General features: G+C 50.5%; 1 protein-coding gene and 1 pseudogene across 1 annotated transcript in view; one reads left to right on the forward strand and one right to left on the reverse strand.

Moving 5' to 3' along the window:
* ERMARD (ER membrane associated RNA degradation) overlaps positions 1–9,387 on the forward strand; it is a 31,958-nt gene extending 22,571 nt beyond the window's left edge. The window contains exons 14-18 of the mRNA XM_012465926.3: positions 1,687–1,763; positions 2,348–2,467; positions 2,858–3,082; positions 5,494–5,607; positions 7,627–9,387. Coding sequence (XP_012321349.2) covers positions 1,687–1,763; positions 2,348–2,467; positions 2,858–3,082; positions 5,494–5,607; positions 7,627–7,843 — 753 coding nt within the window. The 3' untranslated portion in view covers positions 7,844–9,387. The remainder of the gene's footprint in view (positions 1–1,686; positions 1,764–2,347; positions 2,468–2,857; positions 3,083–5,493; positions 5,608–7,626) is intronic.
* A 4,575-nt stretch (positions 9,388–13,962) lies between these two features.
* LOC135277916 (putative uncharacterized protein encoded by LINC00242) lies at positions 13,963–15,437 on the reverse strand (annotated as a pseudogene).
* Between the last annotated feature and the right edge of the window lie 7,735 nt (positions 15,438–23,172).

Consider the following 23,172-nt stretch of genomic DNA (forward strand, 5'->3'; position numbering starts at 1 on the left):
CATGTCTCTGAAACCACCCGTCTTTTGCAGAGATGCTCGGAGGGTGCAGTTTGCCTGCTGACTCAGACTTTGAGTTGGGCAGATCCAGTTTCTAACCAGCGTGGTGCCTGCTGTGGCCTGGCCTGGTTGCTCGGTCCTCAGAGGCTCAAGTTCCGTGTCTAGAAGTTGCAAGTAGTGCAGTGCTGACTGCACTGAGTGTTTCTAGCGTTCCACAGATGAGCACTGGGAAGTGTTTTTGCTGAGTCTCCTGGCAGGCTGTTACTGCTGGCACCAGTAACACAGAGCTAGGAGCAGTTTTTATTTGTCAGTGGTGAGTAACGTCAGTTTTTCTGCTACACAAGACTAGCTTTTGTTAACTTACTGAAACAACAATTTTTTAAGCATTTCTGCCAGGAGGTTCCAATTTGGAAGTCAGCTGAGGTGCTTTCTTCTATATACAGGAGGACATGAGGGCAGTGCGAGGGAATGAAAAGAGACGTAGTCCCCAGAATATACGCATCATGACGGTCGCGCAGGTGAACGTTCATAAATGAGATTAGTTCTGAAAGGAAGCTGTAAAATCCACATACAGGGGCCAGGAGAGATTTGCGAAGGCGCTTTAAAGAAACGGTGCCTTGAGAAGTCTGAGGCCTCCTTGAGAATGCCTTAAGGAAAGTCCTGTCAGAAATGGGTTGTCAGCAGTGAAGTCGGGAAGGCAGCCTCCTGGCGGTGTGGGCCTGGAGGCAGAGCATGGGGCTGTGCTGTCGGATGCCATTCCCCGTTCACGCTGCGGACCACCTTTCAGGGGGATGGCATGCTTTCCAAGAACAAGCCCTTACGAAGGTAGAAGTAGACAGGTGGGGAGGAGGGAAGACGTACAAAGGAAGAGGAGCTTCGGGAAGGCAGGCTTTGTCTTCCAACCAGAGCTGCCGGGCGCCAGGCCATCCTCTCCTGTGCCCCACTGTGGCTGTTTTGGGTCCTTACCGTTCCCTGTCCCGCTCCTGGCATCTCACTGGTATTCAGGCAGCTTTGCATCCTGGGCTTTGGTAACTCCTGCTGTTGAGCCCACCCATGCTCAGTGGTGTCAACAGCCGCCATTTGACTTGCTCATACTCTAGTGGGTTAGAAATGGGGGAGCATCTGCCAAGGGATCTGTCTTGTGGCCCCGCCTGGGTGTCGACAGCTGTGGTTCCCTCAGCTTTGTGGGGGTCCCATCTGAGAAGGCTGGCAGTTGGCCAGAGGCCTCATGGGGTACCAGCAGGGACATTCCCAAGGTGACAGCTGGTGCACCCTAAGCGTGGGCTGCACTGGAGAGGCGCCTGCACCTCTGACATGGCTTTGGACGCCATGCAACACCGTCACATCTGCTGTGTTCTGTTGGTTACGGGCCAGTTGCTGGAGCTGCTGCAGATTTGGTGGGGACCTCCCTCTCAATGTGAGGTGTCAGAAGAACCCGTGGACATGGTCACAGCCACCCCAGACGTTTACTCCCTACTACTCCCCTGGTGGTCTCCCCAGCCTCCCCTCATCTGAACGTATTGAAGAACTGACACCCACCATCTAGTTTTTACAATGTTCAGAATTTATCACAATTTTATAGATAGGTATTTTCTAGAGAGGGATGTAACATCCCTAACAATCTAAAAACATAGATTTTCTAGGAAGTTATTGTGAAATCTACAAAAGCAATATAACGTTTCCTCCCAGGTGCTGAGCTGTGAGGAAAGCATCAGGGTTTGGGCTCTGCTGCCTTTCCCCGAAGAACTCACTCAGGAAGTCGTCAGGTGCGTGTCGTCCTGGGGCCTGGCTGACCTCGAGCTTGTCTGGTACTGTTAATTTCAGCAGCATTTCTCCTTTAACGAGGCTGCTGCAAGATAAAGGGGGAAGGAGGAATTGGGCCTTGGTGGCTGGTGCAGCCTGTGAGGAGCTGGAAGTGATGCTGAATGTGATTTCCCAGCTGGCATGGGGCCCTGGTGGAGACTGAACATGGAACGAGGGGCAGGTTCTGTGAGTGGACGGTGGTGCCCACGAGAAGTATTGGGTAGATAGTAAAAAAGATGGGTCTGAAGCTCAAGAGAGAAGTGGGGATGGAGACGTAAATTTTGGAGTCGGGCGCTACAGTGGACATTCTTGCTCAGCAGAACAGTACTCCACGGGCTCGTCGTCTTTCATCATCGCGTATTTGGCTTTTGGCATTGGCATCGTTTGCTTCTCCACTGTCTTGTCCTGGTGGCTTTTTCCGTTTTATATTTGGGGAAACTGAGATTCACATTAAGGTTGCTGCTCAGTGAACCATTAAACATGATTATGCATAGGCACTAATGTGGGCATTTTAATTATTGTCACGTATCTTTATTTTCTTTTTCAGATTAGAAGATAATCCTGAAACAAATGCCTGCCACTCTTTAATTACAAAAATTATGGATGAACTGTATCACCATATGCCTGAGAATCACTGCATTTTAAAGGATAGTCTTCCTACTGAGACGTGAGTTCCAGGACATCCTGACAACGGCTGAGACACTGATTCAGCCGATTAGCATAGCAAACTTAGCCATTAGCGATGTTTTAGATTTTATAAACTTGGTAGTCTTAGAATCCCACTGTTACGGCTCAAGAGGAATGATGAGCTAAGCTTTGACAGTCTCGGTGCAAGCTCGGCACATCTGATGAAGCTGAATGCCACATTCTGTTGACCACAATTCAGCGTATTTAGTTAACACTTGCCACGTGTCACGGTTGCCCCTGCAGACCAATCAGCAATACGCGGCTAGCCCTGGCTCCCAGAAGGCCGCAGCCTTGCAAGTGCAGGTGCGGAAGGAGAGTGAGGCGCAGCTGAGGATCACGATGCCTGTTGCAAGTCTCGCTCTGTTTGCAGGTGGCCCAGCTCTCGGCTGCTCTGTGAGCTCTGCAGCACGCGGATCCCCACCCTGTTCTGCCCCAGGATTGTGCTGGAAGTGCTCGTTGTGCTCCGAAGCATCAGCAGACAGTGCCAGCACGTGTCCAGCCAGGTCACTGCCGCCTCAGAGCTGAGACACACGCAGTGGGTGGAAAGGACTCTGCGGTCTCGCCAGCGGCTGAACTACCTGCGCATGCGGAGTAGGTGCGCGCTCCCTTTCCTGTTTGGAAGGGGCACTGTGGGGCAGGAAGTTGTCACAGATGCAGTTCAGTCCCCACTTTGAGACACACACAGTAGGCCCTCACTGAACCCCGTCAACAGGTGTTGATATGCTTGGAGTTCACAGCTGATAGTGTGAACCCAAAGTACCCGAGACAGGTCTCAATCCATTTAGAAAGTTGACTTTCCCAAGGTTAAGGACGGGCTGTGACAGCCTCAGGAGGTGCTGACGGCATGTGCCTCAGGGAATTTGGGACACAGCTTGCTTTTACACATTTTAGGGAGACATAAGACATCAATCAGTAGGTGTAAAGTGTATATGGGTTTCATCTGGAAAGGCGGGAAACTCAAAGATGGGTAGACGAGAGACAAAGGATTGTATTATTTTGAGTCTGAGAGACAATTGCATTATTCTGAGTCTTTGATTGCCTTTCAGTGAATACAGTTTACTGCTGAGGTGGGTAGAGGAATAGTCACTTACACCATGGCATGGCTCAGTGAAGCTGCATTTTACATAAACAGGGCAGAAGAAGCAATCATATATGCATTTGTCTCAGGTGAGCAGAGGGATGACTGTCTGTCCCACACCTGGGAAGATAAGCTAGCAATTACATTACCGGAGTGAAATTCAGCAGAACTCTTAAAGATCTTGAGGCCCAGGAGAAATTTCCTTGTGGACAAACTGTAAAGGAGGTCTGTAGCTTTTTTTTATCTTTGTAGCCATCTTATTTAGGAATAAAATGAGAGGCAGGTTTCCTGAGGCAGTTCCCAGCTTAACTTTTCTTTAGTTAAGCTTTTCCTTAGCTTGACTTGGCTTAGTGAGTTTGAAGTCCTGAAATTTATTTTCCTGTCACAATAGAAACAAAAGTTCCCACAGCCTGTTCCTGGTCCCAAAAATATTACCAAGCTTCTAAATAAGCACCCAAGACACTTATAATATTAAACACTGAGATACATATGAGCTGTTTGGACATTTAAGAAAGAAGAATAAAAACAAGTGAAATAACTGCTCAGTTTTTGGTGAGACAGTGAGTGATGGCAGTCCAGGTGGTAGTTGGATCGGAGAGCAAATGTTTGCAGAGTGAGACCTCCCCAGGCCTGCGCCCCTTCCTTCCGACAGCTCCGGCACCAACAAGAACAAATGTGTGGGTCACTAAGCACTTTTGTCCCCTGTCACTTACTGTCAAGCATTTACTGTAGACTTTACAAGTTCTTATAATTTGTACTCATTCATTCATCCATTTTCCCACCTGCTTATTCCAGTTCAGGGTCAGGGTTGCAGGTGGCTGGAGCCTATCCCGGCAGCTCAGGGTGCAAGGCAGGGCCCACCCTGGACAGGATGCGGTTCCATCACAGGGTGACTCACACACCCACACTCACTCTGGGACCACATAGGCATGCCAGTTCACCTCATGTGCACAGCTCTGGGACGTGGGAAGAAACGGGGGCGGGAGAAAACCCACCCGTGCAGAATGTGCCTCCTCCCCATGGACAGCGGCCTTTGCTGGATACCAGTTTCTTTTCTCACCAATGTGACAAAACAAAGTTGAATGAAATGTTATTTGAGGATTTGCTGTGCTGATTTTCATAGAAAGTGATAGCACATACTGTTTTAAATATTGTTTGTAATTTGGGCATGTGGAAATGTGGGTTCTATCTACCCAGATGAATATTTGGGTTTAAAATATAACAGCAGATTAACTTCCGCATAACCAGCATTATGGTTTCTTCACTTCTAGTATATATTTTAGAATGTGCTACATCCTTAAGAAATGACTATTTTGGACACATTTCTAGAATTTTTGGGTTGAGTGTATCTGTGGTTTTTAAAGCTTTAAGTAGATATTGCTGGATTCCCCTCCATAAAAGTGCTTCTCAACTTACACTCTTACTAGGAGTTTATAAGACAAGGTCATTCTCTTGTTACCACTCTCCAAAACCAGAATATTTTTGAATGTATTGGCTAGTTTGATGGGAAAAATACGATCTTACTTTAATTGGAGTTTCTTTAATCTGGTGGCATTCAGCCAGCTTTCATATGGAGGCCATTTGTTTTTCTCTGGTGAGAGTTCCTTTCTGGATGTCAGAGGGCGGGGAGCGTGGGGGCGGCTGGGCACAGACTGGCCCCGCGAGCGTGCAGAGCCCCCAGCAGCCCTTCAGATGATGGCTGATAGCGAGGAATGTGGACGTGCAGGGCGGCTGGTAGCAAGGGCTGCACTGGGCACTCCCTCCGGCCACGAACCTGGGGGCTGGAAGCAGGCGTCGGGCTCTAAGGATTAGGAAAATTACTTTTTGAGAAGTTGAAGAGGTGTTGATTAGCTGAAACATCTTTTTCCTGATGAAGGTGGAGAACACCAGTGTTCCTCAAATTTTAATTTACTTTTATCTGTTTTTAGTATCAGACTTCTGTCCCCTGTGCTCAGCCTGGTTCTGTTACTCATTGTGCTGGAATTGGTCAACATTCATGCTGTTTGTGGAAAGAATACGCATGAGTATCAGCAGTACCTGAAGTAAGTGTGTCACGCTTCTCTGCAGTAACAGTGTGTCGTGGGGCAGATTGGGAGTGAGCGTGTAGGAGTGAGATTGGGGCAGTGTGAGAGCCCCCATCTCCTTGGTGGCACCACCGCCGTCTCAGGCAAGGGTCTGACATCTGGCCTGCAAGGAAAATTTCTGCCTCCAAATGGCTCAAAACCGATTTTTTTTTTTTTTTCAGAGACAGGGTCTTGTTTTGCTGTCCAAGCTGGAGTGCGGTGGCATAATCATGGCTCACTGCAGCCTCAACCTTCCAGGCTCAGGTGATCCTCCCACCTCAGGCTCCTGAGTAGCTGGCACCACAGCTGTGCCATCATACCTGGCTAATTTTTAAATTTTTTTGTAGAGATGAAGTCTCACTATGTTGACCTCCAGTGATCCTCCCACCTTCACCTCCCAGAGTGCTGGGATTACAGGTGTAAAAGCCACAGCACCAGGCTAAAAACCAAATTTGTGTATGTAACTAATAGTTTCAAATTTGGGAAGTTCACTTTTTAGGACCATCCCGATCTAGGAGTCGAAGTGTTGTGACACTGTTTGACCCACTTGACATCCAGGGATTCTAAACTGAGGAGGCTTCCAGGTAGAGGTCCCAAAAGCGGTCATCTGGACTCCAGGTAGAGGTCCCAAAAGTGGTCATCTGGACTCGGGTGCAGCTGCAGCTCCAACCTCCCTCAGCTGCCAGGAGGTTCTGGGTATCTTGGTTTTAAGCCAATGCTTTGCAGGTGCCAGGCAGCTCAATACATGTTTAAATGAATGTGAAAATGCAACTGGGGTGTCTTATAGAAAGACGCATAGGCTCCTGCTGAGAGTGAGGGTAGCAGACGTGCAGCCTGTTACAGCACAGCTCAGTGTTAGGGGACTCCACTCAGTGTGCCCCGTGCTGGGCACTGCTGGCATTGTGGACTGGTGCAGGGACTGCCTCTACCCACGAAGTACCAGTCATGTAGAGTCGTGTCCCACCCTCCATGTGACAGTCAGAAGTGGCCTAGACATTGCCAGATATCCCCTGCAGGTCAAAATACCCCAGTAGCGAACCCTCTTCTAGACAAAGTAGCTGTGGCTTTTCCTTATATTATTCTTTTAGCTTCTCTTTAAGTTTGAATATTTTCAAGATAAAATGTTGGTGAAAACTACCTGGCAAACGTGGAAAACGTAAAGATGACATTTATCAGTCAGAGCCACCCCGCTGTTAACACTGACAAATAATCTTAAAGAAAATCTCTTTAACAGCAACAACTGTCTCAGTGGCATGGGTCTCCTCTGAGCCGGCCCCTCCGTCACGAAGGACGGAAGCTGGACATGTGAGGAGGGAGAGGGTACCCTGCCCACGAGCCTCCTGATGGGGCTAAAGGGCTTGCTTGTCATCGCTGCTGACCCCTGAACGACGCAGGTTTGGACTGCACAGGTCCACTTGCACAGGGAGTTTTTTCAGTAAATACGGTTGGTCCTCTGTATCGGCAGGCTCTGCGTCCCATGCAAACACAGACTGAAATTACAGTGTTCTTGGTTGCAGGCATCAGTGTGGGAAAAACCACGCAAATCTCATTGCGAAAACTGCATGTACAGGGGGCCAGTTTTTCACGGTGGACTTGAGTACGCTTGGATTTTGGTATCCACTGGATGACTGTGTATTGTGTGTTTATTAGGATGTGTTGTGCATTTAGTCTGTGTCGTGTGTCAGTTTGGTGCAGATGACCCCTAAGTTCCTTCCTGGAATCACAGCCATCATGTCCGAGCGGAGAAAGGACGTTTGAGAAGGTGCTTGTGTGGGGGCCTGCGCAGGTGTCCAGCAGCGTTTACATGTCAGCAGTTTTCTCTTTCCTCTAATTTGCGTTCTCTTATTTTTGTTTTATATGCATTTATTTTTCTTGACTCCTCAGACATAAATTAAGTGCAGTTTACTTTAGGAATAATTCCAAGAATGAAGAGAAAATATTTAATTCATTGTTTCATTTTATAATGGAGTAGATAAAACAATTAATTTTTTCTTACAGGTTTGTAAAGTCTATCTTGCAATACACAGAGAACCTGGTGGCTTGCACCAGCTACGAAAAGAACAAGTGGAACGAAGCTATCCATCTTACACATACGGCGTTGTTGAAAATTTGGACTTTTAGTGAGAAGAAACAAATGTTAATACATTTAGCCAAGAAATCCACAAGTAAAGTACTCTTAGGAAACCCTTATAAGTCGGGATGCGTTGAATTATAACAGATTTTAATAGCGTGTAAATTGAAAACCCAGAGCTAGGGTGGAGTTCAGGGTCTGCTGGACCAGGCTTCAAGTTCTGTTTCTCTGCAGCGTCCTGATTTGCCCTTTCCGAGTGATCGGTGTCAGTCTCAGTCTGGCTGCTTTTGTTGTGACCAAATGGCTGCTGTAGTTTTTGGTTCCATCTCTGCATAATACCCGTCCAGAGGAAGAAGGAAGAGCTGCTTTCACCCAGCTGTTACTCAGAAATGCACAGCTCCCCTGTTACTGGCCATGTGCCTAGTCTTGAGAATTACTTTGGCTGGGAACCTCCCCTGCATTCCCTGGCCAGGCCTCAGAGACATAGACTCCTGGACCAGCCATCAGGGCAGGGAGGGTGAGGCCCTGGGGCTGAGGAGAGGACTGATACGATTTAAAGTTCCCAGGTCAGTGCTGGAGACCAACTCCTGAAAGGGGAGGTGGGCAGGCAGGGGTGTTGGCCAGTGTTTGGCCAAAAAACAGAAGCCCTTCCCTGTTTTTAGCTGTGGGGGTTTCAGTGCAGGGTCTGGGAGAGCTGGGGGAAAGGAGATCAGGGAAGCTGCCATTCACAGGCCCTGCTTGAAGAGCCCAGATGTCTGGCTCGAGGGTTCCTGCAGCCACTGCAACTCTTGAGAGTGCCTGGGAGTTCCTGCTCTCTGAGTTGGCAGCTGCAGAGCTGGGGCTCTCAAGAAGCCGCTGGACGACTGTGCTGACCTCACGTCTGCTTGAGCATGGGCCACCCCACCCTCCATGAGTCACTGCTGCTCTCTTTCCACCTTCCAAACCTTAACACTGCAGCTGGCAGCCATCTAAGGACGCACGTTCTGTGGCTGCTTCAGCTGAGGAGGGCAGCAGAGCTGAGCACGTGCTGTTTGTCCCTCTGCCAGCTCAGCTCTAGCCCCTTTTAAACAACACCTCTGCATAAGTGTAATGCTTCTGGCTAATGTGATGCCACTTTCTCTTGTACAACTGAAGATGGTTCACCCCCACGTGTCAGTATTCCCACTCTGGGGATGTTCTTTGATGATGCCATCACACCTCTCTCTGATACACTTGCATTTAAATGGTGACTGTAGGGTTGACCATCCTGCTAATAGTGGTGCTGGGATGGGAAGACGGAAATAAAGAATTGACTCGTAGAGTTAGCTCATAGATACAGGTGTATCTCAGCAAAGCAAAGAGACCACAAAGCTACTGTGTGCCCTGTTTTTGCAACCTGCTGACCTGGCAGAAGTTTGTGTTTGAAAATGCCCTTTCTGCCACCGTTCCGTGTTCCTTTCCTTTGCCTCTCTGGTTTGTGGTGGTTCACCGGATGTGTTGACCCAGACCTCATTCCCGAAAGGTCTTTCCCATTAGAAATCTTTCTCCTTTGGGCTAACTGTAGGTTTCCATTGACTTATCACTGGACTTGGGAATACCAAGAGTTCTCTAGAGAATCCGCTAAACTGCAGACGCTCCTCCCAGGCCCCCATTCTGTGGTGGGAGCTGTATTTCCCCAAGACAGTTGAAGGCAGTCAGCTGGCCGTAGTAGTAAACCTGCCGTGTTGGCACGAGGCATCAGTGCTGCTGGGTGGCAGCCTCCGCCTGCAGGTGGTGTGCACCCGTGTCCCTCTGTGGAAGCATCCAAGGAACGAAGACACCCAAACCAGCAGAGTCCAGAATCGTGAGCAGAGAATCCAAAACCTTGCTAGTGGTGCAGGGGCGTAATGAGAGGAGCCATTCCTGCTTCACATGTGCCTGCACTTGTGTTTTCTGGCCATGGGAGAACCCACACCACGTGCTGACTGATGGAGTGCAGGGCACTTCTTGGGTGACCCAGCAGCCCCCAAGGGGGCCTCGTCACAGCCAGCACTGCCCGGTGCTTGGGAGGCTCCCCGAGTGATGAGGGGTGTGGAAGAAGGAGGGATCACGATTGCCGTGGGCCTCACCGCTGAGCTGCCGTGAAACGGGTCTCCTGGAAGCAGAACTGTAAGCTGCCCATGCCGCAGATGAGCCCTCTGTGAGCCAGCTGCAGTGACCAGGAGGTGTCTCTGTCCCTCCCAGAACACACGGCCCGATGTGCTCGGGGCTGGCTGCTCTCATACTCGGAATTGTGCTGCTCTCTCCTGTCGGCAGATTCATGTATTCGGCAGTGGACCTCAGCCAGGCTGGCCTTGGAGTGAGGACGCCCACGTGCTTGAAGCCGTTTGCGGCATCCTTCACTGTCTCCACAGCCCCTTTGTTTATGAGAACGCTGAGCCAGGCTGGGTGACTGGAGAGAAAGGCCGAAGTGCCGCCTGCTCACTGGGAGCGTTCACGGAACACGCGTTCCTCACGCTGCTCATTGCAAGTGCCCTTGTCGATAGTTTAGAGAGCACTGGCCCCTGCTTTCCGCTCCTTTTCCTCCTAGATGCGGATCCACCAGCCAGACTTGCCCACTGAGCACTGGTGAGCAGCCATGCTGGTGACCATCACTCCTTCCAGAAAAAGTGAGCGCCTGGATGCATAAACTGGCATGGGCCCCTCCCGTCCTGTTCTCTAGGGCCACTCGAATGGGCTAGAATGTGGCCAGCTTTCACCTTCAAGTGGTGCCAGCATCTTTTGTAGAAATCAAATCTAACTTTTAATTCAGGTGAGTGATCCTAGGGAGCTCCCTGTGAGACCAGTAGGTGCCGGGCCAGGGGTGCTGTCCACACAGCAGCGTGGGGCGTGGCGAGAGGGTGCCGAGTGGCGAGTGGGTGGCGCCCGCGCAGCGGCGTGGGCTCACAGAGCATCTGAGCCACTTGCTTGTGTGTCTTGCGCTGCAGAACATGCGACGGCCTAATCAGTGCGTGCATGCCTGTGTGTGTGTGCTCGTGTGTGTGTTCACCTACATATCTATTAAATACATCCATCTCGCCTGCATGTAACGATGACGTGCTCCCACAGCTGCCTCATCTGGTGACATGGCGGGTCAGATAACAGTCTTTGGTGGTTCGGAGTTCCCGCTAGCTGTCGCTGTCTGTGCCCTGGTGAGGTGCAGACTTTCAGTATCCATCAGCGCCCGGAAGGCAGGCTGGGAGCTGGTTCTCAGAAGAGCTCTGGGTTTCGTGGAGGAGCTGGACGGGTGGCAGAGCCCTGATGCGCGCCCACTGAGGCTGCTGCCGCCCTGCCGGGTGAGAACGGACAGCTTCCGGACACGAGACTGGAGGGGCAAAACCCCACCCTGCATCAGCAGGTATAGAGAAAAGTCATTCGCCAGCGCAGTGGCTGCGTACCAGAGATCGGGGCCATATTGGTTTGTTCCAATGAAGAGACCGCATCTGAAGTAGCAGATGCTCACGCTCCCGGGCCCGGCCTGTGTCTCTGGGAGGCTCGGCCGTCTTGAGCGGCGACTGTTCCCTGTGATGCCGGGGTGGGCCTGCGGCTGGGCAGCTCCGCCTTCCCCTGCTGCCCACCCTGCTTCTGACGGACGCTTCCCTCGGTCAGCTGCAGTGTGTGTCCTTCAGGTTACAGTCACATCGTATATGGCTACAAGTTGTTATCTTGCCTTAAACAATGTCACATGTCTCTGCTCACAGTTGAATTAACTTAGAATTTAACCCTTTAGAGGCAAACGTCCTCGGTTCTCGCCTTCCCGAGGGATTCCGCCACATTGGCCGTCTTGCTAGCAGGGGTCACAGGTGTAGCAAGAACGAATTTCTCTGCTGGCTGATGGTCCATGGTGTAGTGTGGCTTGGGGGACCCAGGAACTCGGTGGCAAAACTGCTTCAAATTCTCCTGTGTGCTGCTTGCTTGCTTTCTGCCCTTTTTCCTCCCTCTGTCCCCTCCCCTCTCCTTCATCTTTCTCTCTCTTTCTGTCTCTCTTTTTTCCTTTCTCTCCCACTCCCCTCCACTGCCTTCCCCTCCCCTCCCCTCCACTGCCTTCACCCGCTCCCCTCCACTGCCTTCCCCTCCCCTCCCCTCCACTGCCTTCCCCTCCCCTCCCCTCCACTGCCTTCCCCCACTTCCCTCCACTGCCTTCCCCCACTCCCCTCCCCTGTCTTCCCCCACTTCCTTCCACTGCCTTCCCCCACTCCCCTCCACTGCCTTCCCCTCCCCTCCCCTCCACTGCCTTCCCCCACTTCCTTCCACTGCCTTCCCCCACTCCCCTCCCCTGCCTTCCCCTCCCCTCCCCTCCCCTTTATCACCCAGGCTGGGGCACCGTGGCACAATTACATCTCACTCCAGTCTCCAACTCCTGGGCTCCCATGCTTTTTCTTTTATTTATTTATTTGGATGGAGTTTTGCTCTTTTTGCCCAGGCCGGAGTGCAAGGCATGATCTGAGCTTAGTGTAACCTCTGCCTCCTGGATTCAAGCAATTCTCCTGTCTCAGCCTCCCAAGAAGCTGGGATTACAGGTGTGTGCCACCACGCCCGGCTAATTTTGTATTTTTAGTAGAGATGGGGAGACCAACTCTTCAGTAGAGATGGGGTCTGGCTGGTCTTGAACTTCTGACCTCAAGCGATCCACGCACCTTGGCCTCCCAAAGTGGTGGGATCACGGAGCCACAGTGCCTGGCCTTTATTTTCTTTCTCTGCTGAATACCTTGAGCAGACCAGAATTACTGGAGGCAAGGGAAAAACTGAAGATTAGCTAAATTTGTTTTCCATCAAAAACAATGATGAAAATGATTCTTTTCAAAGAAACAGCAAACATTGCCACAAATTCACAAGTGTTCATCTGACAGGCCACGTTGGAGAGTACATGAAGCTGTACGTGGTCCTTCTGAGTGCACGGACGTGGAATTTAGCTTTAGGATGATGCTTTCTTGCTTTTGCAAGTTGTTTTGATGAGATGTGAAGGTGTGTTCTGAGCAGTATTTGAAGAATGCATCACCTTGGTACATCTGGCACCTGCACCTGCCCTGCCACTGACTTTTTCCTGAGTGAACGGAGCCACCTCCCTTCTCAAATTAAATGATGGAACAGCCTGGCCTGCTCTGTGTCCTTGCCACTGTCCCCTGCACTTGCTCCTCTGGGGCTCCAAGCATGTGGCTGAGAATCCACCTGGGACATCAGTTCCCTGTCCCCGCCTGTCTCTGTCATTAAACAAAGTGAAGACAGTCTGGTGCGACTGGCTTTCCCAGCTCTTCTTTGGATTCACTGTAATGTGGACTAAAGAAATGGCTTAAAATTCACTGTCTGCAGACACCCTATCCTCTGCTCCACTCAGTAGAGATGTGAGCTGCCCCTCCAAGTTCTGCCCGTGCCACGGCCTTACTGGCAGGCATGTGCACAGCTTCAGGAAGCTCTCTGAGGTCAGATGCTCTGTCGTTTGACCTGTTTGCTCCCCCTCTTTGTGTGTCCTGAATATTTCTACTACCTTAAATGTGCGATCTTCCCCGACAACATTTATTTTAAATAATTTTAAAGCTACAGAAATGTTTCTAGAACAGTCCAATGGATTCCCACATGACTGTTCAACTGTCACTGGCATTTTGCCACGTTTATTTCCCCCTTTTGCGTATATATATATCATTCTTCTGACTGAACCATTTTGAAAGTTAGTCATTGTGAAGTTTTGCTCCCAAATACGTGAGCATTCATCTATTGAGAACAAAAACATTCCCCTTCAGTTATCTCATTGAGGAAATTTAACAAGACACGGCACCATAATCTAACACAAAGTCCATATTCAATTTTCCTAGTGTGAATAATTATGTCATTTATAACTTCTTTTGTTTGTATCCAAACACCACAGCTGCTTTTAGTTACTCTTTTATTTTTAGAATCTAGAATCGCTCCCTTTGTGTTTTTTTCTTTCTCTGGCGGAGACAGTTTTGAGGTAGTCGTGTCGCCTTTACAGAATGTTCATCAATTGGTTTTTGTTAGATCGTTTTCTCAAATGTGACAGTTTTAAAGAAACACAGCATTCACCATACGGCCTGAACCAGTGCATCGCGTCGACACGCGACTGACACAGTCCTGCTGTGTGCCGCTCGGTGCCGCCCAGCAGGACGCTGGACGCACGTATGTGCTGCTGTGCACTCCTCCAGCGTCACTGCAGGGCACGCGGGCGTGCGGGTGCGGCCAGGTGCTGTGCAGGTCCCAGCGGGTCGCTCTGCCCTCTGGACACCGTGGCTGAGCGGGCGGTGCACACCTGCTCAGCGGAGCCTGGGCAGCAGCTGGAGACGGCGCTTGGAGGGGCTGCTCAGCTGGGGCTGGAAGGTGAGGAGGACAGGGCTGGGCCGGCTGCCTTGTGGAGACAGCAGGACACATTGAGGGACAGGCAGGCCAGGGATGCGAAGCTTGAGGAGAAACCATGGCGCCGTGCACGGCCTCAGCTCCCTTCCTGAGGCCCTGTCGATGCGAGCGCTTTCAACAAGCAGTGGAGGGAATCTCTGCCGCTTGCAACCAAACGGTACTGACCACCAGAAGAGCCAGCCCCTGCCAGGGGACAGGGACGTGGGGGTCATCAGGAGGCAGGCAAATCCCAGAGAAGGAGGCCACAGACTTGTCAGTGGACGACCGGGTGCGATCTCAGTGCTACAGGTCACTGGCTTCGTGGGAAAATGTGTACCTGCGGACAGCTTGGCTTCCTCGTCTGTGGAGTGTGACGGTGACATTCCCTGCCTCAGTAGAAGCGTGTGAGGACACAGTGAGGCGCTGCACTCGGCCCCATTCTGGACACGTAGCATCGATAAACACCAGCTCTTACCAGATCGTTCCCTTACGCTGGGAGGAAATAAATGATTTGGGTTCCCTCTGTCTGGAGGTCCAGCTGTCTGCATGTGTGTTCGGAGGACGTTCTCATATCTCAGGAGTGAAACTAAAGCATCCCCTGTACGGCTTTCCCCAGTTCCCAGTCATAGCCTGGGATTCTCTGCACAGCTTTAGGTAAAGGAGCTGGCGGGGAATCGGACGCGTGACCCTGAGTCCTCACTCTGGGGCCCGAGCTCAGAATAACTTCAGGTGCAGCTGAGAAGGCCTCGGACCGCGACTCCGTGTGGTGGCTCCTGCCTGCCCTGGCCCTTCTCAAGGCTGGGCTTGCCTGGAGGAGCCCTGGCAGCAGGAATGAAGCTGACCAGGTTGCATCTTCCATATGGCTGACTAAAGGGGATACCAGTGGAGACTCATTTCTCATTTTATTTTTCAGTGATTTGGTGGAGAAGCTCCTCTTGTGAGTGGACTCTGGATTTCTGGATTTCTGGGAGCCGCGCTGCGGGTTCCCCTGTGTGGCTTTGGGTCTCACCGTGTGGCTTTTGCCAGCACTGTGCAGGCACTTGCACTTCCTCTGTGGGGCACGGGGTGGCACTCCCGGGCAAGGCAGTGGCCGGGGGAGCCCTGGGTGAGGGGCTGCCTCTGCTAAACCCGGATCCTAGGGACCATCCATCCAGGCAAAACGTGTTCTTTCCTTTTTCCTTTGCAAATAGATGGGGACCAGGCTTCACGGTCAAGGGGACCCATTGGGCCAGAACTGAGGAACAGGGACTGTGGGGCTCGCCTGACCAGTGGGGTATCCACCCCCATACATGTTGACAACAGACAAGAACAAACATCGCCTGGAATCTTCACATTTCTGGGAGGGAAGCCCGGCTCTGGGAATGCGCTGCAGGGAAGTGATCCCTGAGTGAGGAAGGAGGTGCCAGGAGCATCATTAATCAGACCTCCGGAGGCAATGCCGGCAAGGTTCTTTGTTTAAAGAAACACTCATGTTTAAAGAGCACCCTTGCAGGACTTGCTGGGGCAGCCGCCTTCCAACAGCTCATCTTGAGGAGGTGCGGGCTGAATTCACCCCCGGGTGTCATCCCCTGTCTGCTGCAGCGCAGAGGAGACAGCGACGCTTTCCAGCTGCTCGGCTTTTACAGGAAGTTCCTCACATTGGCTAGAAGGGGAGTGGCTGTGGTTTGGCTTACAGCCACATTAAATAATTTTTTTTGAGATGGAAAAATATATATATATTTTTTTGTTGCCCAGGCTGGAGTGCAGTGGCACAATCTTGGTTCACTGTAACCTCTGCCAGCTGGGCTCAAGAAATTCTCCTGTCTCAGCCTCCCAAGTAGCTGGGATTGCAGGTGTCCACCACCACACTTGGCTAATTTGTGTATTTTTAGTAGAGATGGGGTTTCACCATGTTGGCCAGGATAGTCTTGAACTCCTGACCTCAGGTGATCCACCCACCTCGGCCTCCTAAGGTGCTGGGATTACAGGCATGAGCCACGGTGCCCAGCCAATAATTTTAATAAAGCTAAATAACTATGTTGCCTTGCTGTCTCTGAATGTTACAGGCAGACTCAAGTCCAAGTCTTCCTATGGTTAATTGTCCCCCCTACATTTCCTGGGGACCCCAAAGAAGATGGCATCAGTGTCAGTTAACTTGGCACTGTTTAAGATAGATCTAGGATCAGATCTTAAGTTTTTCCAAATAAGACCTTGGATGAATGCAGGAAGTTCTTTTGACAGGTCATTTGATTACTTTAAAATAAGAGTATTTTAAGTTTGAAAAAGCCAGTCATAAAACTAAGCCCCGTACCAATGATTATACCTCGGGAAGCCAGCAGCACACGGTTATTATTATAAATATCACAACCATTATGAGGAAGCTCATTTATTTTCAGAGCACTTTGCGATCATTAATTGTTTATGTCTGTGAATACCGCCAAGACAGACAGTATTATTAATTCCATTTGAGAGGAAGAGAACTCAGGCGCAGAAAACACGAAATTCATTGCCCTGAAGGGGAAAAGGAGACACCAGGAACACTGGCTGTCCTTTGCTGCGGCTTCTCTCTGGTAGAGACCCGGGGCCATCCACCCTCCCTCTCCCGTCACAGCCATGCCACCCTCTAGTGCCACACAAACGTTTCCTCTCAGTCTCAGGATGGTCGCATCGATGTAACACTTGGCAGGCTGGTTATCTCAATGTCTATTATCTCAAAAATTAATCCTCATGGCAAGCTTAGACAGAGGCAGTTGTAGCCCCATTTCATGGGAAAATGAAGGATCAGTGAGAAAGGGACAGGTCCGTCACTGGTGCTGGAGGGCAGAGCCACCGTGGCGGGTCAGGCCTCGGCTGCAGGTCTGAGTTTGTGCCGTTGCCGCCGTCTGTGGGGTCAGGAGGCTGTTGTCTAGGCAGGAGGAGTGGCCCATCTGGGGCTACGGGTGGCGGGCACAGCGTCTGGCCATCTGACTGCCTTCCCGCCCCCCGTGTGTGCTCTTTGCCTCATTTAAGTCTGCGAGGGTACTTTAGGCCCTTGTCCTTCCCCAGTCCGGACCAGGACTAAATCCGCTTTAAAAGACCTACCCTCTGAGATGGGCGGGTTCCCTCTCTCCCCACTTGAGAGATGGTGTTGCCTTGACTGGCCCTGCAGGGCTCTGTGCTTCTCTCGCGGAGCCTGGGGCCTCTCTGCCTTCGCAGGTGTGTTCCCCTGCTGCTCGCTCTGTATCTCCAGCTCTTGCTTTCGTCCTTCTATTTTCTAGAGTAACTGATAATTGCAATTTCTCTGGCCTGCATGAAATTTATCAAATAAATGGACATATAGAAAATAAATATGGTATGGAGCCACCACTATGTGCAAGATATTCTGCCAGGGAGGCTGAAGAGTCCCACAGCTTCTAGAGACCGGTCCCTGGCCTAATGGAGCTCACAACAGATTGAGAAGGGAGGAAGGACGCTGCAGACACAGCCCACGCCGCCCAGTGCCGGGTGAAGGTGCAGGAGGGCAGTGGATGCAGCGGGACTGTGGGCGGGTGTGCGGGGCCTGGGCCACACCGCATGTGGAGTTGCCAGATCAGACCTGGATGCCGCAACCCAGGGAGAGAGGAGGACAGAGCCCTGGAGAAGAACAGCGCTCAGCAGCCTGACCCCTAAAACCAGACGAAGCAGAAACCAAGCCGATGGCAAAGGTTGGGAAGAACTGAACCAGCGTGTAGGGGAGGCCAGGTGGCGTTCTGGGCGTCCAGGGCGGAGGGGTCCAAGGAAAGGAACGACCAGTAACACAGCTGGGGAGGCCTGGAAGGCCGGGGGCTCAGGCTGAGTTTTCTCGGGGGTCCTGGGGGCTGACAGGGGAGCGAATCATCAGAGGTGAAGGACAGAGCCACAGATTCCCGGGGGACACGTGCTGTGGCTCAGGATGAAAAAAAGGCGGGCTGAGGTTGGGACAGTGGCTGCAGGTGGGTGCAGGAAGGCGTCTGGAGGAGGGAAAGCGACGCAGCCCATGTCCTGGAGGGGGCTGCAGACGGGAGGCACCGGTGTGCCGGAGACCACAAGCTGCTCCTTTTCATCTGCGAACACGGGAGTGGGGAACGTGGGAGAATATCAGAGGGTCTACTGTGAAGAGGAAGCATTTACCCGCCACAGTGTCGCTGCCTGGCCTGGGCAAAGCTAGGGGAACCGATTTTCAAGGAGTGAAGAGACAGGGCGGGGTGACTGAGGGGACCCAGCTGCGAGAGACAGAGGCGCTCGGGACAGCGGAGCCGGCTCTTCCTTCCGCAAATAAATCTTGGTTTTCTACATCTCAACGCAGGAGGCAGTTGGCTCACCCCAGTTTCCTGTTCTTTCTAAGGGGGTTTGGCCTTCCATTGCCTATAAACGGGAGGAAAGCTAATGAGGCTCACGTCCGTGGAGGGGAGTTCAGGATGAGGCTGGGGGTTCAGGCATCCAGTGAGTCCGTGGGGAGGCCGCTGGCCTCGTGGTGCTTCCAGCTACATCCAGCGGCTGTGATTCTCCACCTCAGGGTGAGAAATGAGAGGGGGTGAGGCTGTGGACACCTGACAGGCACCGTGGGGCAGCACCCCACAGGCAGAGGCAAACGGCGGGAGTGTGGTTTTCCTTCCCTTCTGGTGTCCACTGGCGGCTCCAACCCCATGCCGAGACCTTGCTGCCTCTGCTGCCCCCACCCCCTTTCTACCCAGGGCTCCCGATGTGCTCGGCTCTGCCTGGCACAAACCCCACAACTCTCCCTGCCTCCCGCTTGTACAAAATGAGCAAATGTGAAATTGCCCAGCATTGAAGAGCTCAGGACCTTGAATTCCGAGAGCCGGGGATAAATACTTTTGGTTCTTTATAAGCCACATCTGTTAACACCAAGCCTTCGTTCCCGAGACAGCCCTCCCTTTTGATGGTCCTGAGGTGTTGCCACCTTTCATGACTTTTGCCTCTGCAAAGGCTTCCCAAATTCGTGCTGGGGCCACGCCACTCGGAGTGGATGCGCGAAGGGTCCTGAGTCTCTGCAGACACTCGGGCTGTGCATCGGAAGTGAATGTGAGATTAAACCCTTAGCTCCCCGTGCCTGCCTTCACCACTTCTAGAACTTACGTAATAGCCCGTCCTGGTCTTCTTGGCAGTCTCCTTAGGGACGTAGGGAAGGGCGGTTTTCATATCCACTTCCTTTATGTTACCATGAATTAGCTGCTTGCTGAATAAACTTCTTCTCAGACAAAAATCACACACTTCCCGAGAGGGTTCACCTTTCCACACCACAGTCACCTGCTCTAGCATTTGCACACAGTTACATGATTGTCAAAGCTGCAGTTCAACTAAATGCCCCAAGTGCAGGTGAAGGTCGGTCCTCAGGCGCTGGTTGAAGCAGGTGAGTGGAACAGTTACAGGGCCCTGCCGTTCTGAGGTTGTCAGCGTCAGGTCCATTCAGGGGTGACAGACAGTGAGGCCCCACCTGGGAGAGGCCAAGGGGACGGGGTGAGAGGGAGAGCTCAGAGGTGGGGCAGGAGCCCCAGGACGGGGGACACCGGGGCCCTGGCCGGCGGCCACCCCAGGACCAGGCAGGCTCCTCAAGCTAGGGGCTGCTTCCCTCCCAAAAGCAGAACTAAAGGAGGTTCTGGAGTAAGAGGATGGATGGTGGCAGGTGCAGAGGGCGAAGGGGCCCCACCCAGGATAAGATGGCAACAGAGCCCAAGGAAATAGCAGCGGCCACATTGCCACAGTGGCCACCACCCGGGCTTCATCCACGTCTGCTGCTCGGGAGCCGGGCCCCGGGCTTCATCCACGTCCGCTGCTCGGGAGCCGGGCCCCGGCTTCATCCACGTGGTCTCCCTGTAAGTCCACTCCCTACTTGTCCAACTCCACACACTGCCATAGCCCTGCCGGGAGGGGCTGGCAAAGGCCGCAGCGCCGTCGAGTGGGCGCAGGAGGGAAGCACAGCAGGACTTCGCCCCGGGCTGAGGTCAGCAGGGCCCAAGCCCCCGCTCTGGAGCCTCTGAGCCACCCTGAGGATGCAGAAATCGATGCCTGGGGACATGTGCAGAGTGTGGCCATGTCGCAGCTGTGGCATCAGCATTCTGAGCCTCCGCCTCCACTGGGGATTAATGTGGGTTTCCAAAAGCCTCTGTGTTTGGTCAGTGCTGATCTTTTTCCTAACTGGCGACTTACTGGTTCCAGGAGGGTACTGGGCAGGCCGCACAGGTCTGTGTTAACACAGCTCCGCTGGGCTAGGACGGGACAGGAGCCGACAGCAGGTGGAGGAGACACTTTCCCACCCGGCGGAGCCCTTCGGCGAGCTCCACAGCCCCTCCATGCGTTCGGTCTTGCTTCCGGGAAGAGGTTAATTCCATCAGGCATTTCCACACCTCTCGAGCCTCCACTTTCCTCGCGTGTTCTCTGAAACCCACGCCCCTGGGCTTGCCACTTAGATGATTCCAGAATTCCCTCACCACCCTTCACGTGCAGAACCTGGCCTTCCTGTTATGGGAATGATTAGGAAAGAAAGTTGCTTCAGGAAATGGCCAGAAAGGGGTTCCACAGAACTGGCTTGTGAAATGGTTTTTCAGAATCTGTAATTAGCAAGCTGGAAACAAAGGCAAAAGAAAAAGTAGAAAATCTTATTGTAGAAAATACACTTTGTAGTGTTTGAAAAGGCTGTCCTTGTTAAATTAAACCGTTAATAACTACAAACTACGTAGCATTCGCTTTTTTTTTTTTTTTTTTTTTTTTTTTTTGAGACGGAGTTTCGCTCTCGTTACCCAGGCTGGAGTGCAATGGCGCGATCTCGGCTCACCGCAACCTCCGCCTCCTGGGTTCATACAATTCTCCTGCCTCAGCCTCCTGAGTAGCTGGGATTACAGGCACGCGCCACCATGCCCGGTTAATTTTTTGTATTTTTAGTAGAGACGGGGTTTCACCATGTTGACCAGGATGGTCTCGATCTCTTGACCTCGTGATCCACCCGCGTCGGCCTCCCAAGGCATTTGCTTTTTTATTGTTGTCTATAGAGCCAAAAGAATTGGTCTATGAAGCCAGTGGGAGTCTGTCTAGTTGGAAAATAGTAGTGTTCATTTTTTGAGTCCCCAAACATAAAAGAAAGTGTTGTTTAAATAAGAAAGATGATGTGTGAGCACGGGAGGGGGGTGGACAGTGGGAAATTACTCAGTGGGTACAATACTTGCCGTTTGGGTGAACACTAACAGCTCAGACTTCAGCACTGTGCAACACATCCACGTACCAGAATTACAGCCGTACCTCATACATTTATACAAATAAAACAGATGCAACAAAAACTGAACAAACAGCCTATGATGTATCTTGAAGAGATCATGCTTTAAGAAAGATACTTTCACTCTCTAAAATTCAATTTTTAAATTTAATTTATTGTATGGGCGATAACTCATATGGCTCGGAAATGAAAAACAGGAAAAGCATTCAGTATAGTCTGCTTTCCATTCGCATCCTCCTCTGCCTGGTTTCATTATACTCCTCTGCGTAAGAAAATCTTTCTTAAAAAAAAAAAGTCTTATTGATTTCTAGGAACTCTTTATATGTGGTACTCAGCAGTGAGTTATGATTCGCTTCTTGTGCGTCCTTACGACTTCCTGATGCAGATGCAAACACACAGGAATGTGAGTACTCACCTTCATCTTCTCTGTGTTTTACATGAATGGTGGCAGATCACACGCACTTTACCACATCTTGCTCTTATGAACTGGATCATCTCCCATATGACTACATGGAGCGTCTCCACTTTCTTACAGCTGTCAAGTATTTCGGTGTGGATGGTTGGTGTTGATAGACACAGATTCCTTCACATCCTTTGTTACATAATGCTGTTCTCTTGCTAATATAACCTTTTGCACCTGTCTTTAGAACCAGTCCCTAGGGGTGAAATTGTTGGGTCAGAGGACACATGTCTTTGGAATTCTGTAGGTGTTGCCAAGTTACCCTGCATGTGGTCGTGTGATTCGGTCTTCCCAGGTATGAAGGTGGCTGCTTCTCTTTGGCTCCTTACCGGCACATCGTGAAAGCTTCTGACATTTGCTGATTGAACAGGTTTCCTACATTACCAGTAAGACTGAGCAGCTATTTCGTTTCTTTTCACTGGACAATGCTGTCAAAGCTTTCTGCCTATTGATCTATTGAGCTTTTGATCTTTTTCTTTCTTACTGATTTTTAGGAGTTCTTAATATATTAAGGATATAAGTTGTGATAAGAGGTGAAAATGCATTCTTTTCCTCAGTGTGGGTCCTGATTTCTTAACTCGCTGATGGTAGTTTTTCATGCAGAAATTTCTATTTTTATGTAGTTTAACTTATAAATTCTTTTACCACATTTGGGTTTTTCAGTTTTTATTTTAAAAACCATGGAATTTGTTCATGATTTATGTTAGTATTTTTATGACTTTACTTTTAACATTTAAATACTTTATCTATTTGAAATTGATTTTCATATACATTGTGGGACATGTGTACAACTTTCAACTTTTATGACTTAATTTGCTGAATGCCACTCACCTGTCCTAATGCCATGTATCACATCGTTTTCTTTCACTAACAATTTGAGGTGTTACTTTTATGGGTTACTGATTTACTCCCTATTTTTGTGTCTATCTGTATGCTTTTCTGTTGTTCTGTGTGTTTATTCAACAACCAGTACAACAATGTTTTAGTTATCGAAACTGTTATTAGTTATATGATCTAAGAATGGGTAAGGCTAATTCTTTCTCTTTGCTCTTCTTTTTTCTGAATTTTCCTCTTTTTGTTTGCTTCTTTCTCTATTTGAACGTTAGAATCAGATTGTCTAATTCTCACCTCACAGTAAAATAAATAAATAAATAAATAAATAAAAGACAAAGATCCAGAAAAACCTCAATCTATTTTTATTGAGGTGCATTCATTTACCTGAGAAGTCAGGGAAAGGTGGCATTTGACACTGTTGGCTCTTCCTACTCGAGGACGTCATAAGTCTTTCCACTTGTTCCAGTTTTCTTATATGAATTTTCGAGGGTGGATAAAAATGCATCTCACATAGATCTTAACTTTCTTGTTAAGTTTATTCCTAGGAACTTTTTCTTCCTAATTAAATGAGAGTAATTCCTTTTATTATATCTTCTAAAGCTATTGGTTTCTGTACATCAATTTTATCCCTGT

This window comes from Aotus nancymaae, unplaced genomic scaffold (genome assembly GCF_030222135.1).
Source record: "Aotus nancymaae isolate 86718 unplaced genomic scaffold, 86718_ANA_hifiasm-v0.15.2.pri h1tg000034l, whole genome shotgun sequence".
NCBI classification, from domain to species: Eukaryota; Metazoa; Chordata; class Mammalia; order Primates; family Aotidae; genus Aotus; species Aotus nancymaae.